The 17220-nt window shown below is 33.9% G+C and overlaps 1 protein-coding gene across 1 annotated transcript in view; it reads left to right on the top strand.

Annotated features, from left to right (window-relative positions):
• Positions 1-17220, top strand: part of MAN2A1 (mannosidase alpha class 2A member 1) — a 114832-nt gene that overhangs the window by 70970 nt on the left and 26642 nt on the right. Inside the window, exons 13-16 of the mRNA XM_040089981.2 lie at positions 5165-5330; positions 7143-7373; positions 7458-7580; positions 14390-14504. Of these exons, the coding sequence (XP_039945915.1) occupies positions 5165-5330; positions 7143-7373; positions 7458-7580; positions 14390-14504 (635 nt within the window). The remainder of the gene's footprint in view (positions 1-5164; positions 5331-7142; positions 7374-7457; positions 7581-14389; positions 14505-17220) is intronic.

Below are 17220 nucleotides of genomic sequence, written 5' to 3'. Positions count from 1 at the left end.
GGTTTTATTCCATATTAAAAAAAACAAAACCAAAAAGCCAAAACAAAACAAGGAAAATAAGTATCTAGATATTTTCTTGGGTTTCAAGGATCACAGAAGTCTTTTCTTCAGGGAGGTTGTACATATATGCACAATGAACAGATAAATACCTGGTTTAAATCAATGGTCTTGATTCTTTTTTTTTCCCATGTACCTCCATCCCTAAAGACATGCACCTGTGTAATGCAATTCATGGGCAGTTCAAATTCAAAGGCAGTTTCTTAGGATTCTAGTTTTCTTTGACTTTTGGGGGTGTTTTTCATTGAAATTTTGTTGAAATCAGAAATCTTGTAATTTTGATATTTTAGTGGTATTTTTGGAAGCTACCATGGCAAGAACTGCTTTATGCAGTTTAAATATTAAGCCCTACTTTGTTTCTACCTCATATATATCAGTGTTCAGTAATTAAACATTATGACCTACTGATTATTCTACCATCTTTCAAATAAATTTTTCTTTCAATTTTAAGGTGTGGAACAGTTTTGAGTCTATTTACCCAGTGAAATGACCTTTTTTTTTTTTTTTTTTTAGAATTTCAGTTTTGTTTACAATTTTAAAGTCCTAGACTATCAAAGTCCATCAACAGTCAAGACCTCAGAATACATTTCTAGCTGAATTGTGGTTTCTAACCCACCAGCCTTTCTTGTGAATTTTACCATATGTAGTTACTCAATTCATTTTCTCTTTATCATAAAGCATTTTAAACTGTTTTCATTAATCCTCTCTTGACATTTTCAGAACTTACATGCATCTGTTTATTCTCTTTCGTTCTTCAGTGGAAGACCATTGATATAATATATAGTTTGGCTTCATGGCTTGTACTTTTTCTCACTTTTGGATGTACGTGTTGCTTTTTTCTTTTACCACGTAGGTGGTTTTTACCTTGGCCTTTATGGGAGAAAAGTGAAAGAAACTAATCAGCTTTGAAGGTCTTGTTCATGTAGCTTCACATTAAAATTGTGCTTATGTGTCCAGAGAACTGACTCTGATTAAAACATTTATAATGGGAAATGCTCTAATCCATCTCAGAAGGTTTGCTGGAGAAATTTCAGTAAAATAGGTCAGTCTGAGCTAGAGTACCTCAAGGAATTGGTTCTCCAGATGTATTTGAATAAAATTACTCTACTGAGCAGTGAACACTGTTGTCTTGAACTGTGAATCCAAGTGCCTTGAAGAGGTGGTTTTTGAATAAGCCTTTATTATTGATGATGCTCTGACATTTACTAGTAGTGAGTTGTGGTTTCTCATGTTAGTTGAACGCATGTCTTGTGAAACAAGGATGAATTAACTTCAAAAAGAAGTAGTAATTATGGTAATTGCAGGTGTTACCAGTAAATGTGTGTATCAATGTATATGCCCATATATTTATGTACAGTGGAGAAACAGAAAACAGTGATCTTTTGAAATACTGAAGCTCTTCTGGTTAAGAAACAATATTCTTTTAGGGGGCAGGGATTAAAGTGGATAGAGATATAAATCTTTATTCATATTTTTGTCTGTAAATAAAGCTACAGCTGTTTATATGGTTTTTTAAAATTTAATAATTAAAGTATTTGAAACAAGAAGCAGAGGGGTGGGAGGAGAGGGGTGTTTTCCAGCTCTTGCTGGAAATGTTCCACAACAAGTTAAATCTTGTACTACAGGAAAAACTGGCCAAAATATTCTTTGATGTTTGTATGTATACATTTAATAGGGTTTATTAATGTTATTAATGGTAGATTATCTAGGAAAAGTGGTCATGCATGTATGACTAAAAGATACCTGGTTTGAGTTTTGGAGACCCAAAAAAGTAGGGGGTAAAAGAGTTCAAGATATATCTTTCCAAAAGTGTCTGAAAAGGATTTGCATTTCTTAAATTGCAATTATTTGTAATGCATCCAGTTTGGGATTAAGAGCACCAATCTTTAGTAAATTCTCATTTTTTGGTGGGCCGGAGGCAGTTAACTCCTGCTCCCAGTGCAGAGGTGAAATATGTGTTCTCCATGTGAGTGGTTTAGTCATGATTTTTGTATCAATGCAGTTGATTTTAACATAGTTTTAGGATTCCTAGATTTCTTGAACAAATGAAATAAATTATGACTGACTCTTGGCCATAATGGTGCCTCTAAAGTAAAATATTTCAGATAAAATTTTTCATATGAATTTTACCAATAACCATTAAAACCCTTCACTCTTTAACTGAATTAAAGATGGAACTTTAATAGTTTTATTAGTATTGTTGCCGAAAACCAGAGACTTGAATAATGAAAATATTTGCTTGCTTCTACTGAAAGACAGTAATATGTATATTTTTGCCTTAAAATAATGCATAGAAAATCTTTAAATATTTTCAGATTGCTCTCCTGTGTAGTGCAACCGTAGTGCATTAAGCAGTTGTACTCAGCTTTTCGCATAACATTCTTTGCAATGATACAGCTTAAGTGAGGTGTATGTCTTTTTTTTTCAAATAAAATCTACAATTTTTATAGTGGGATATTATTTAAGGGTGGGAATTGAATGGTACTTCAGGAGTAATGTGGTTTAATTGTATTAGTCAGTGCTTTTGTATATGCAAAAGAATTATGTCTCCTGAAATAATATGTTAAAACAAAATATTAGCATCTAGTCAAAATTCCTGCATTTCAAGTGTTGAAAATCTGCCCTGTCATTGCTAGCTTCCTCTGACTCTGCACACACATAATGAACTTAAAATAAATTCAAGAAGTTAAAAAAATATATATATTTTCATACAACAATAAATTTATTTAATCCAAATACAAATTTTAAAAAAGTAGCCTGATGAAATATTATATTAATACTGCAGTTCCTGAGGTCTTTTGTTATAGTTAAATTTGTCATACAACTAATTAAAGTTGTAAAATAAGTTTGTACCTATGGGAAGGTGAACAAAGTTCCTGGAAATATTTTTTGCACTAATATGTTCTTTGCTTGGCAGATAATTTAAATTTAATGAGAATGTGTGGCACTACTGAAAAGTTATTATATGCATAAGGTCTTCTTTTACTTTGAGGCATAGGAATTGAGGAATTCAAACGTATAAGAGTAAAGAAAAAAAAAAGATACTGTGTTCTGTTGGTGGATGAGAATGAGGATTCATTTTGGGCTTTATTGTTCCATTGTCTCTTAACCTGTATTTTTTCTGACAGAGTTCTTAACATGCTTTTTTCACAGTACATGAGGAGTTCTTAAAAAAATTTGATATAATTTCTTTTCTCTTCCTAATTTGTAATGGGTTGAGACTGAGAGATGGGTTGGTTTAGCTAGATTTTGATTCCATTTAAGCTATTTAAAAAAAAAACAAATGAAACAAGCAAGCCAACAAAAACCCCTATTAAGATTAATCAAAACATTTAAATTAAAATCTTACTCTGAAAGAAGACAGCTCTGGATAAGTGTAAAATGCCCTACCCCAGTCTAGGGGGTGGTTCTCAGAAAGTCTTGTGCAAGTTCTTAAAGACTGAAAGCTGACACAGGATATGGTTAACTAATATATTCTCTAGTAATCTAGGAGTCTTCAGCATGAAACAGGGCAAAAGAGAGCTTGCAAAAACTCTTTTGGTTGTGATCACAAATACACATTGAAAATCACTGGATGCTTAGAAGTCATGCTTTAATGAGTACTTCAGCACAGGAATTTAAGGAGTTGAAAACAGATTTTTATGGGAAGCTCGTTTGATATATGTCAAGTAATCCAAAGGTTCTTGATATAAAAAGCTAATAAAGCCTCTGATTTTGTTTATTCAACTAACGAGAAGTTGGAGTTGGCTTTGCATTTCATACTGATTGTGCAGTTATAGTGTAGCAGTGAAGTTCTGGGGAATTTGTGAGCCAAGTTTGATGCAGAAAACCAAAGGAAGCCAGTAAAAGGTAAGGGAGAAACGGTGGCCTGGTCAGGATTCTGAATGAGATTTGTAGGTTGGGTGGATGGTGACAATTTTAGGTGAAGTGGTTTGGTCTGTCAAGGGGGTAATTGAATTTGAGGTTTAAGCAAAAAAAAAAAAAACCACAGACAAAACCATGAAGAATCTGCATAGAAAACAGAGCAGGGAACAAGGAGAATCTGCTTAGAAGAAAAGCAGGAGTGATTTGATAAGAAATGGATCTCATGGGAAGTGATGAAAGATCAGATCCCATGAAGAAGTAAACTGCTTTAAAGTGGGGAGTGTTGAGGGGGTAGAAGATAGAATAATCATTTTGCTATATATAGTTAAGAAGATAACAGAAGTTTTGGCAAGAGCAGTTTTTATAATAAAAGACTTCTTTTAAGGGTTGGCATGAACAGAGGGAAACTTCAGGGAACAGTTGTAAATGCTGCATTCTTTGAGCTTGTCAGTGAAATACAGTGATAGACCTACAATTACATGAGCCACAGGTGTTCTAGTATAACTTTGTTTTTCTATGCCTTACAATGTATGAACCTGTAATAAATAAATAAATAAATAAATAAATAAAATAGGCTAATAAAGTCAGTCTGTTAAGCTCAGGGCTGATTCTTTTGGTTAGTAGCATAAACTGTGTTCAAATGTAAGAAAATACATAAGACTATGAAAAAAAATAGTCATTTGATATGTACTTATTAAGAAGATATGCAAACAGTTGCCATAGTAAATGATGCTAAATTTTAATTTAAATAGTTTTGTACTTTCCCTTATAGGAGATAGAAACTAGTTTCTTTAGTGAATATATATATATATATATATGTAGAGCCAGTTTTCTTCACTCATTTTTTTCTAAGTTGTGTTTAAAAAAAAGCAATTGTGGATGCAAATTTGATCATTCAGCCTGAAAAATACATTTTAAATGTCCTTAAGTATCTTGGTTGTGCTTGCAACTGTTAATAGCGATTCTTTAGCAATTATAATGGAGAATAGATGTATCTTTTTTTAAGGAATTTTCAAAATTTCTTGGAGAAATAATAGCATTAGGAAAAGAAGATCTGCATATAATTGATGTTAAATATCCGTTGTTTCTTGGTAATGTTTTGTATATTTATTTGTTGTGGTATGTACCTGTTGTTCTAGTGCTGTTTTAATCCTCCGTATGTAAAATTTATGTGCAGTAACATTAAACCTGAAGGAGGAAGCTTGGTTGCCAAAGGATAATTTAGTAAATATGTTTTTTTCAGATACCTTTTGATATATAATCCTACAGAACAGGAGCGATTTTCAGTGGTTTCAGTCAATGTGAATTCACCCAGAGTTAAATTATTGTCTCCTTTGGGAAAACCTGTTACTGTCCAGATTAATGCTGTTTGGGATGGAGCAACTACAGTATCACATGAAGCCTATCAGGTATCCTACTTTAAGTAAAAAGCATTAAAATATGTTTTCTGACAGGTATCATAGGTTCCTAGTTGAAGAAAAATTGAAATATATTGGCATTTCTGTTCTCTATAGACAATACTGTTAATTCAGTCATTTTTAGTAAAACACCCAAACCAAACCAAAACAAAACAAAACCCCAAAAAGTCAACATAAATGTATTTAGCTTTAATGTTTCTTAAACTGATAAGCTGTTAAACTTATGTGATATAATTTACTACATTCAAAGAATCAGTTTCAGCTGCATGACTGGAAAATACTGGATGTGTGTCTTTTCCCCTCGCTTTCTCAGTTCAGTTGCTTCTTCCTTCAAGTGCCAGTCTGTACACAGAGTCATACAAGTCTGTATGCTCTCAAGCACTCCACCTGGAAGGTCTAGTATGTGCAATGGCTTAAGCATTTACCTTCAGATGTCCTCTTCCCTTCTGAATACTCAAGCCCACCTCTTGTTTTTTGTTTGAAGCAAACCTTTTGAGAATTTTTTAGTTGTACATCATTTTAGAAAATTGTCCTCAATGATCACATCTTACATCAGAAATTTATATAATTGAATTTTTTATGGTACAGTAATAGTGTATTACTGTAATAGTAATGCTACAGTAGTAATTGCTTTCAGGCTTATGTTTTGATCCCTTTTAATGCAGGAACTTAGTTCAGGGTAATATTTCTATGACACTAATTCAGTAACTGTCTCTCCGTTGTTCCAAAGGGATAACTGTTGTGGGTAAACCCTGCTAAGCAGCTCAACCCCACATGCATGCTTGCTCAGTGGGGTGGAGGATAAAGTTGGATGGGTAATGGTTGAGAAAGCTCATGGGTAAAGCTGAAGCACTGTACACAAGCAAAGCAAAACAAGGAATTCATTCACTGTGTCCCAACGTTGGGTAGGTGCTCAGCCATCCCCAGCAGAGCAGGGCTTCATCATGGGAAACAGTGACTTAGGAAGGCAAACACCATCACTCCAAACATTCCCCCTTCCTTTTTCTTCTCACAGTTTTTATTGCTGAGCATCATGTCACATGGTCTGGAATATCACTTTGGTCAGCTGGGATCAGCTGTCCTGGCTGTGTTCCCTCCCAACTCCTTGTGCCCCTGCAGCCTTCTCACTGGTGCAGCAGCAGAAAGGACCCTGATGCTGCATAAGCCCTGCTCAGCCATTGTTGAAACATCACTGTTTTATCACTGTGGTTAATACTGAAACAAAGCACCAAAAGTGCTACTATGGGGAAATTTGAGTTTATCCCAGCCAAGATCAGCACAATAATTAGTACTTTTATTGCCTGAAGAAGAGGACATGAAAAGACTTGTCTGGACTTCAAATTTGAAACAAATTGCTTTGGAGATGTACCTTGTATACTACTCTTCTATGCAGATTATAGCTCCTAAAAAAACAGAAAATGAGATGCTTTATACTTAGTTATTTTCATGCATTTTTAAATTTAAATTTCAAAATAAAATAATAAGTAGAGTCCAGTTGCACTTGATCCAGTACACATGCATCTTCAATGAAAAGCAAATATACTCAGAATTGCATATCACAGCTAACATTCTTAACAAGATTCAAGATTATTATTGCATTAATATAATGGTAATCTTGATGCTAAGCAAATTAGTGATGCAGGTATTTTTGTTTGTTAATTCTTCATATTTATTTATGGGCTATCGGAAAACTCAGCCATCTTAAAATCATTCAAACAAAAGGAGTTACTCTGAACATAAGTTCAGTATAAAAAGTTGATATTTTGCTACTTTTAGTAATGGCTACTTATTTGCTCCCGACAGATCTCTTTTGTGGCACATCTACCACCGCTTGGGATTGGAGTCTACCAGCTTTTGGAGGATGAGAGTTCTGAAGCAGTTTTAGCTGATTATAATATATATGTAAGGAATAGCAGACAGGAGAGGCCAGATAGAGTTTTCAAGATAAAAGAGATGCAGCATTCTTTGGATAATATAATCTTAGAAAATGCATACATGAAACTGTGGTTTTCAGGAATGTCTGGATTACTGGAGGTATGTTATATTTTATTTCAAAACACCATATTTGAATTTTTGTGCTGCTTTATGGAAACCTAACGTGAATTTCTGTCCTTTTAGAAAATAAATACCAAAAAAGATGGTAAAAAACATCAAATGAAGGTGGAATTTGCTTGGTATGGAACTACCAGTAACCGAGATAAAAGTGGAGCTTATCTCTTCTTACCAGATGGAGATGCCAAGGTAAATCGTTTGTTTGCAAAAAGATTCTAATCTTGAAGTAACTTTTAAGTGTTTGGCAAGTAGAGATTGGAAGAGCTATTTCAGTGTTGTCCCCAAAACTGAAATAAAAGCTCTGTGGCTAGACATAATGATGTGGGCTATTGAAATGATTGGCAGAAGTTCATACTTCTTAACTCTGCATTAGAGTAAAAACACAATTGAAATTTGAAAATGTGAAAATCTAAAGAATATATATGGTTCCCAAAAACCTTAAGAAGCGGTCCTTGCAAGAAATCCAGTGAGATGTGACCATTCATTATCAGTAAAATAAGTTCGTTTTTTTGCTTTCTGTGGTGAAAATATGTAGGACATACCGATTCATTTCTACATCTTCATTTTTCTGATTTTTTTAAAAATTCTGAATGAGTTGCTTTTGGTTCAGAGTTATTTTTTTAAGCTGATATTAGCATATTTAGTTTAATATAGTATTTAAGATACTGAGTCGCAATTGCTGAATATAAAGACAGAGTAGCAAGAAACTGTTCTGATTTAGTTATCTAGGGTTATCTGTATTTTTATCTATGTAATTATTGGAGAGCAACTGCACACTCCTATTAATTTTCAGATTGGAAATTGGGAAATGGCAACATTCTTACAGAGGCTTAATTACCATGCAGAGTCTACTACTTCCCTTTTGGAACTGGAGTGGTGATATTTCAGAGGGCAGAAGATAAAATAATGAACATTTATGAAGCTAGCTATTGTCAGCATATTTCTTCTGAGTTTCCCTTGTGAAAACTCAAGTTGCATACATAAGGCAAACTATGAGTTCTACGCTTACCATTTTAGGAAATATGCAAGGGTAATTGTTCTACTTTTTGGCAGGAGGGAAAGGTGTTTGGCTTTCTTTCTTTTTCTTTTATTTTTCTTTTTTTCTTTTTCTATTTCCCCCTTTTTATGTGTGTAAATCAATCTGGAAGGGCCAGAACAGTTTCCTTTTCTTTCCTAGCAATCTTTCCTAGAAAGGAAAGGTCTGTGAGTTTACAGTTTTAAACTAGTTAGTACATTTAGTCCCATAATTGTTTACTTCAGATATATTCATCAGGGTTGCCTTATCCTTCACTTTATATGCCATTTCGTATTTCCTTATTTTACTGCATTTTTATCTATGAATACTTGAACAATGTCACTTAGGATTTTTTATTTTTATCTTTCACTAGCTGTGTGGTCACACTTTAATGAATTTTATTTTAAATTCTAATTAATCTTTTGCATATAAAAATAATCGCTAAATCTAGCAGTTACATATTTTAACTATATATTTAAGTATTTTGCTTTATGAAAATAATCTGGACAAATTGAGGTAGCAAAATGGTATGGTTTAAACAGAAAAAGTCTGTCACATGTCTGCAATCACAATTAGAAAAGAAAAATTAAATTAAACTGCAATTAAGTTAACAGTAAAAGGGTGCTGTTCAACTTTCGTAACATTTTATACAATAAAAATGGAATTGCTATACTTCTGAAAATTCTACTTCATTAATATTATGCTTCATCATAAGGCTCATTTGGCTTGGATTTTAATAATACGAATTAAATTGTCCCACTGGGATTAACAGTGTAATTCCATAGTAGTTTCTAAACTAGTTTGAGCTAATGCTTTCTGTCTTAAAAGAAATGCCATCTGTTCAGGGGTCTTAGTGTGATGTGGATTGACTAACTTTCTAAGTCCTTGTGTAAATTGGCAATAGGATAGATGGTAGGCAGTTTTCTTGATTTTTGGCGAGGTGTTTTGTTGTTTTGTTTTTTTCTTACCTCCCTTATCCTATATATTACAGCAAAATTTGCAAGGAATAATTGTTTTTTTATTGGACTAATTTCCTTTGGTATGAGTAGAGTTATATGTTTTCTTTGTCCTTGTTAACTCATTAATTTTTTCACCTGATAAATCTTTTGGTCACTTTATTTTCAGGTCTTCAGTACTCAGAAATTATTTTTCTTTATCTGGCTTAATCATTTGACTAACCACAGTGCTAAGCTACAATGGTGCAAAGTCCAGAATGGGGGCACCATCCTGCAGGTCTAAAGAGATAGTACAGTCCTCCCATCATGCCTTTGCTTTTTCTGCAAAATCAAAACAAAAAGCAAGGCACCAGGAAAAAAGGCAGCATCGTAATTTTTTTTAAATGGCAATGCAGTGTAACTGACTGACAATGTTAGCAAAGTCTGGAAGGAAGGGTTTTCCTTGGACCTCACAATAAATATAAAAAAATGTCCTGTTCATGAAGGCAAAACATGTTTTTTATCTCCCGTGAGTTCGTGAAGAATGTCCAATGCATTTTTTTGTAGATCTGTGGAAAAATACCCCACAGTATTCAATAAACTTTGAAACAATTAAATGTCTATTTTCTTCTGTGTATTCAAGATAAGTCAATATGTGATGACTTCTTACTAGCCCTGCTTGGTATCAATTGGGAATAGAATAAAGCAGTTTTTTCCAAAGCATCAGATGCTAAATATTTGTGGGATCAATGTAAATAGTTGATTTTTTTGTTTTACAAATAATGTTTTCAGTATCAAAGTGGTGGGTTTTGTTACAACCAGACTAGGGAATCTTGATTCTCCCTCAGGCAGCTGGTTGTGTGATTCTGTGTATGTACTAGCTCCCATAGGTACTTATGTACTAAGAGAATATATAAGAAAAGAGATTTTTTTTCCCCTTGCAGGATCTCTAGTGCTAGAGCTAAAAAAAAATAATGCTAACTCAGTCTAATCTCAAACCCTACCAAAGAAGGAGCAATCTGCTATTTTTCCTGTAGGCTTCATCTTGAGATTTTTTTCTTTTTTTCTTTTTTTCTTTTTTTCTTTTTTTCTTTTCGTTTTAGACCTATCCAGAACATTTCATCTGTTGTTGAATACTTTCCCCTGGCATAGTTTTTTTGGCACCCAGACCAACAGTATACTGTACTACCAGAAGTTTCCTGGCCATACTAAAATGGTTAGGAGTGTTTTAGTTATCAACAATGGGAAAAGCTTATTACCCATGCTTTATGCCTCCAGGCTGCAATATGCCATGCCATTTTCTATACAAGCCATTAAATATTTTGGTGAAGGGATATCTCCAGTTATTTCCACCCTTTGGCACCTGTTCTGATGCTAAATATTTCTGTATACCAGAGGGATTCATGAGATACTATTTTGTTCGAAGTATTCTTTAAAATTCCTAGCTAACTTCTCCCCAAGCCTCCTGCCCACCATCTTCCTAAAGGAAGGTTGTCTTATTTCTGTTGAGTAGGAGTACAGAAGGATGATTTCTGAATCTTTTGACCCATAGTGTTGTCCTGTTTGTGAAAAATACTGATTTCTGGGCTCAACAAAAGCTGCCTCACTAGGTTGCTGGATCTCGTACAATGGAATTCATTCCACTGGAGCTGAGAGGAACAGATATTACAGCAGCTATTTATTTTAACTCTTTACAAAGTGGAGTCTTCAGACTAACCATTGGATATGAAACCAAAATATTTTTATTTCAGTTCAAGGTGTGAATAATCACAGATTACTTCATGGTGTGTAAGGTCCTTTAGTCCATGCTTGTTTACAAAGCAGACTTAACACTGAAATGGGACAAGGACTTTTGTCAAATGAGTTTTGCAAATAATCTATAGTTTGTTCTTTCCACATTGCTTTAGACTTTCATATCAAAAGTACCTTTGTATTTCAGATCCAGAACCAGGATCTTTCCAGACCTGTGCATCTTGACAATGATACTAGAATAATTTCATATTCAATGCGTAAAGATGTTTTCGTGCTTAAAAGCCTGGTTGATTGAAATGTTTTTGTTGAGGCAAACCTGGGCAATTATCTCTTTATAGGTTCTGAACTCCTGGTATTTCTCCTGGTAACTATCAACAAATCAAAAATTTCTAGGATTAGTGCTTTTCTAAGCACTAAATGAGAATTAGAAGTCTACCCTGTTCTATCACTGTTGTATTTTTACTTCATTTTTCCTGCTTGCCCAACAATCAGGGAACATCGGTCATGCTTGAGAACTTGAGTATACGTCATATTGCCACTCCTTCTGTCAGAACTTGTCTGATCCCCAAAACCACATGATAGCATCTGCCTTTGTGAACAAAAAGAAAGAGGCCACCTTCTTCTTTTGTACCTTTTCTAGCACTGCGACTGAATTGGAGGCTTGCAAACTCAATGCATGTCCTAGCAAAATTACAAATTATTATTTTAAAAAAATTAATTTGTTTCAGGCAATATCTGCAAAATAACAGTTCCTTTTCCATCAGCTGATCTTTCTGTTTAGTTCAGAACAGTCTGTGTGGTTGCCTTTACCTTCAGAAGAAGAGCTGATTTGGCTACATATGCAGCCTGGAGGCTCAGGTGTGTGAACTTAATATTTGCGGCAATATCCCAGAGTCTGAGAGCTGATAAATCCATCTCATTTCAGCTTTCTCTGTATTTAGATAGCTGTCATCAATATCACACTCACGTTTTATACTAAAAAACTCAATGGAAAAGAGTTCCTCCAAATGTTTGGGGTTGTGGTGTTTTGGGTTTTTTGGGGGGAGGTTTTTTTTTTGTTTTGTTTTGTTTTGTTTTTGTTTGTTTGTTTGTTTATTTTTATTATTATTTCAGGGGGGGTTTTCCTAATAAGTGTACAGCCTTTTATATTCCTGTGTCGCTCATCCAGCATCTCTCCATTTTGCTGGCCAGCTCCAGTGAGAGCCCAGCAAGAAACACTCTTAGAAACTACAGAAGACCCTAAGATCTGTGTTACTTTTATAACAGAATATATTTGGCTGTCTGCTGTCTGTGCAAGTATTCTCCTAGGTCACAGGTCTTTGGCTTGTCCTGTGGTTTCTCATGTCATGACCTCAGGTTTCTCAGTTCATTTTCTGAGAGTTCCTTTAGGTGCTGTTTCAGTCTGTCTTTGCTAGCTTGAGTACCTTCATGTTGCTCTACCCTGCAGGGAGGAAGGGTTTGATTATTCCACCATTGGGTAAGTCATCCAGTTCCTTGTCTGTGGGATTTTTAACTTCTAGAAGCCATGTAGTCACAGATTAAATGAGTTTTCCTTCTCTGCCATATGTGATAGAATATATCAGTCACAGAAGGGGAGAATTCAATCTACAATTACAGATATTTTCAGTTTTTCATGGAAATAAGAGGTTCTAACCTCAGATATGGTCTTCAAATTTCTTTGCTCCCAGCATATTAGTTATTTATGTGCACCTTGAATACCATATTCCTTCTGTATTTCTCACCTAGCAAATAGATTTTGCAAAACAGGTGACATTTGTATGTCTTATTGATTAGATGAGATCCTGTGGAAGTATTCCAACATTTTTTCATATGGACTATCAAGAAGTACAAAACAGTATTTTGAGGTTTTTTATTGATTAACTGGATAAGCTTTTCAGTAGGAAAAAGCCTTCCTTCCCTAAAGCAAACAGTCTTACCAATGTGTAAGTAACTGATTTCCAAACTCCTGTACAAACTATTCCTATAGTTGATAACTATAGGAGTTGCCTCTTGCAGCTCTGGCAAAGCTTTTATTAAAGAATAATATGAAGCTCTGAGAATAAGTACACAAATAGAAAGGGCAGGCTTTTCGCTCTTGAAAGTCTCCTTCAGTTTTTTTCTTTTATATGATAATTCTTGAAATCTTCCCTGTAAATATACATACAGTTATATACTCAAAGAATATTGGATATTTACCAGTACTTTTTCTTTTCTAGTGTGTTTTGTCTATATGTATATAAGCTTTATCTCTGTTCATTCTCAAAATACATTTGATCTTTGGTGTCATTACTTCAAGAAAGACCATGCTCTGTCCTTAGGGCCTTGCTACATATAGAAGTAAGACAGTCACCCTCTGAGAGTTTTCTGCCTAGATCCCTCTGAATAATGTGTTTTTCAAGCATTTTGGTTGGGGTTTTTTTGAGTGAAGTCATTATTTACAGCTGTTTCCCTGTTGAGATAGTTGCATGTGTTGTATTTTCATTTTTGGCTTGAACACTCAATATTTAATTCATTTTTACCTTTGCAGCAATCCATTTATTTTCATCTGGTGCACACAGTGGGATTAACTGTTAATTAACTTTAAAAATAATTTTTAAAAAATTGTTTTCCTCGCCAAGACTGTAAATACTGTGACTGCATGGAAAAATAATTTCCTTCATTTCTTTAGTTTGACTATGGATATGAAAAGTTTGTCCTAGTCTGTGGGAACCATGAGTAGTAAGCCACTGTCTTTCTTGACATTTCATAATGATTCCCAGCCCTGCTCTGCATTCCAGAGAGGTCCATTGGCAACTGTTGCTGCTTTTGATGAAGATAAAGCTTTCTCTTCTACTTTTGAAGGAAATGCAAACTGATCCACATGGCAGAGTAGAGGAGGATTACCTTATGCAGTATGTAGCGCTGACAGAGGTAGTTAAACCACCTGCCCCAGATTTTGAAACTATAGTGTTTAATTGCTGGTTAGCAGTTAAAATTTTGCTATCAAAAGAGCTCAATCCAGATGCAATATCAATGCGTTTATGTGCTTGTCTGTAGACCTTGTATCCATTAATCCTCATAAAATACTTGTGAGATATGTAATGAGACTTAACCTAATTTTAGCTAAAGAAAGTGTAAGACTCTGAAAAGAAGTTGCTGAATTTCAGATCAGGAGTAATTTTTTAAACTCCATTTTTTTAGATTAGAATGGTTTAAAAAATGCTATTTTAATATTTATTAATTACTTAATTTATTGACGCTATATTTATGCATAACTTCCAAAATACTCACTCCAACTTTCTGTTTTCTTTTTGTAGCCTTATATTTTTACAGACCCACCTACCGTAAGAGTTGCTAATGGAAAGATTTTCTCAGAAGTTGTTTGTTTTTTTCACCACGTGACACATACCATGCGGCTGTATAAAGTCCAGGGTAAGAGAAATTCTGTCTCTCTTGGCAGTTATTTTACTTCACTGTGGTCTTGCATGCAACTTGCCTTTTAAATGTTTAAATGCACTTCTGCACTAGTTCATGAGACTGAAGTTGTATTGACTTCAGTCCACTGTGATTCCTCTCTGAGTATCATGTTAGTCCTTGCGCTGGTATACTTAACAGATTTCTTGGAGATACCTCTCCAGACTTTACTGACTCATCTGAGTGCTGACTCTTCTGCTAGCTGGACATTTTGAAAATCAGAAAAGAAGATCAGAAATACATTGGAGATAATGTAGTTTCTTTCATAGTTTCACATTTACTGATGGAAGTACAATATATATTAATGGCCTAAGTGAAGTCTAGTTTACTTCACAACTTTAGGCTTTAGTTATTTATGACCTCCCTTTGTATGTTCTTTATCTGCTTGGGAGAGCTCATGACAGAATTGTTTGCGTCTGTTGAGAGGCACCAGTTCCAAACTTTTTGGCTCTTAGGACATAACATCATATCAGTTTTCCTTTGTTTTCTTCAGTAAGGCTTTCATTTGTTTGTTTCTATACTGTTCAGCTACTGATTTCCAGGGAAATTCTAGGTAATTAATACTGGAAACTCTCTACTCTTCCAAACTTGATTGAATTGGCCACTGAAAAATGTAAATGAAGGAGAAAATCATGGTGCAATTATATACAATTATTCTCATACGAAAACTCGAGTTAATATGCTTAAGTGTGTCTTTCTGTAATTAAGAAACATGTATTTTCATTTATTCATTATATTTACTGGAATTATTCTGAAATAAAGAAGCACTGAACAATGTTTTCAGTTGAAGGACCTTACATGTTTTGTATTACCAGCTTTACTGTAGGAGTCAAAATTGTCTTCATTTTTTTTTAAATCCTGTTTATCATATTTAATTACTTTTCCTAAAAAACTTCTTAAAAAAAAAAATTTAAGTACTTTAAAAGTCCTGCTTGCTCTTCTTGCTCTTTTCCTTCTTTCTTTTAGGTTTCAAAAATAGTATTGATGTCATCTGTTTGGGGGTTTTTTGTTTGTTTGGGGGGGTTGTTTTTGTTTTGTTTTTTGGTTTTAGTTCTAGTGTACTTTGATCTAGAACTAAAATTGATTCAGCTGTTTAAAATTTTTGTGACATGTTCATTGAAGTTTGAAGTTGCTAGCATTTGTACACATGCCACAAGCTGATCAGAATTCAGTTGCTGGCTCATATAGTAATTCTGGATTAAACATGAACGCCACACTCCTTAGGAACACAAACCCAGAGTTTGCATAATAACTTGTTGCTGAAAATCCTACGGAAACACAACATATATGCAAAACTATTTCTTTGTTTTATGTGAAAAATATTTAAAATCATCTTATATGAAAAAAGATACCTTGAGGTCAAGAGGTACAAGGTTGCCAGGAATGTGGAAAGAAAGTTATGTTCCTGTGTGAGTTCTGGTAAATTAAAATCTTAGCAAGGAGGGAACTTACATAGGAGGATATTTATTGTAGTGAAGGGGAGAGAAAAAGCCTGAAAAAGTTTTTGTTTTTGTTTTTGTTTTTTCCTGTTTGTTTGTTTGTTTGTTTGTCTGAGGTTGTTATTTTAAAGTGGATTATTCCGTAGTACTCATTTTTCTTTAATTTGCTACTAAATACCTGCTGGAAGTATTTTACTTCCCTTTCACAATCCCCACTAAAAGAGTTGTCATTGTAAATCACTTCCTTGCCAATTCCTAACACTTAAGTTTATCTTTCCTAGTGAATATACTGTCTACTGTTTTCCTTTGGCTTTTTTGACAATTTTTAATTCATCTCAATGTTTCAATACTTACACCATTACAATATGTAATGTGTACCATGGGTAAGTCCTGTACCATGCTTCTAGCTTCAACAAGGAAAAATGGTGCAAAATATATTTTATATATTACCTGTTTGCTTTCAGGTGTGTTTTTATTTAAATGCATTTAAATTTCTTCAAGTGTTCTTTTGCAAAATTTAAGATTTGATAACTTTACATCATGGTTTTGCTGAGGTCTATTTCCTTGTCTTTGTAAGGGGTGTTATTTATATAGCATTACTTCAATTGGAATAAGATATTTTGAAGTCTTCCTAGATATGTACAGTAGCAATGGATGTGGAAAAAAATCAGTATGTGTATGTGTATAAATGCATTTTGATTTCAAATAAGGACCTGATCTCCTATTATAACTTGCTTGCTGGCCAAAGGATAGCTAGACTGATTGTGTGGCTAATCCACTGTTGGTTAGTATTCAAACTCCTACATCTTCTTCAGCAATTTTGAGAAAAAATAGGTTTTGCCACTTTTGGCTTTAAAATTCTGTTGATTCTGGTCAGAAAGTACTCTTGGTTGACATCTCTGTTCAGTAATTGAATGATTTTTAACTTCTGCTGCCATTGGCATTTATTTTTTATATTAGCATGATATTGTTAATCTTATTATCAGAAGCCTGTCATATTTTACTTTCTTCATAGTTGTATTTTTGTATTATCTCAAACTATGCAGTACAAAAATGATGACAGTCTAAACTAAAATACTGTATTCTTCTTCAATGTACTCATGCTTTTAAAAATTTGGGAAAAATACTTGAAATATTTGGAAAATCTATTACTGGGAGCATCAAAAATGGAGCATATAAATCCACATTTTCCAAACTATGTTTAGGAAAAAAGAAGTAATTAGCTGAACCAAGTG

Source organism: Hirundo rustica, chromosome Z (genome assembly GCF_015227805.2).
Source record: "Hirundo rustica isolate bHirRus1 chromosome Z, bHirRus1.pri.v3, whole genome shotgun sequence".
Taxonomy (NCBI): Eukaryota; Metazoa; Chordata; class Aves; order Passeriformes; family Hirundinidae; genus Hirundo; species Hirundo rustica.
Note: the sequence above shows the minus strand (reverse complement) of the source record. Positions and strands in the feature narration are given on the sequence as shown.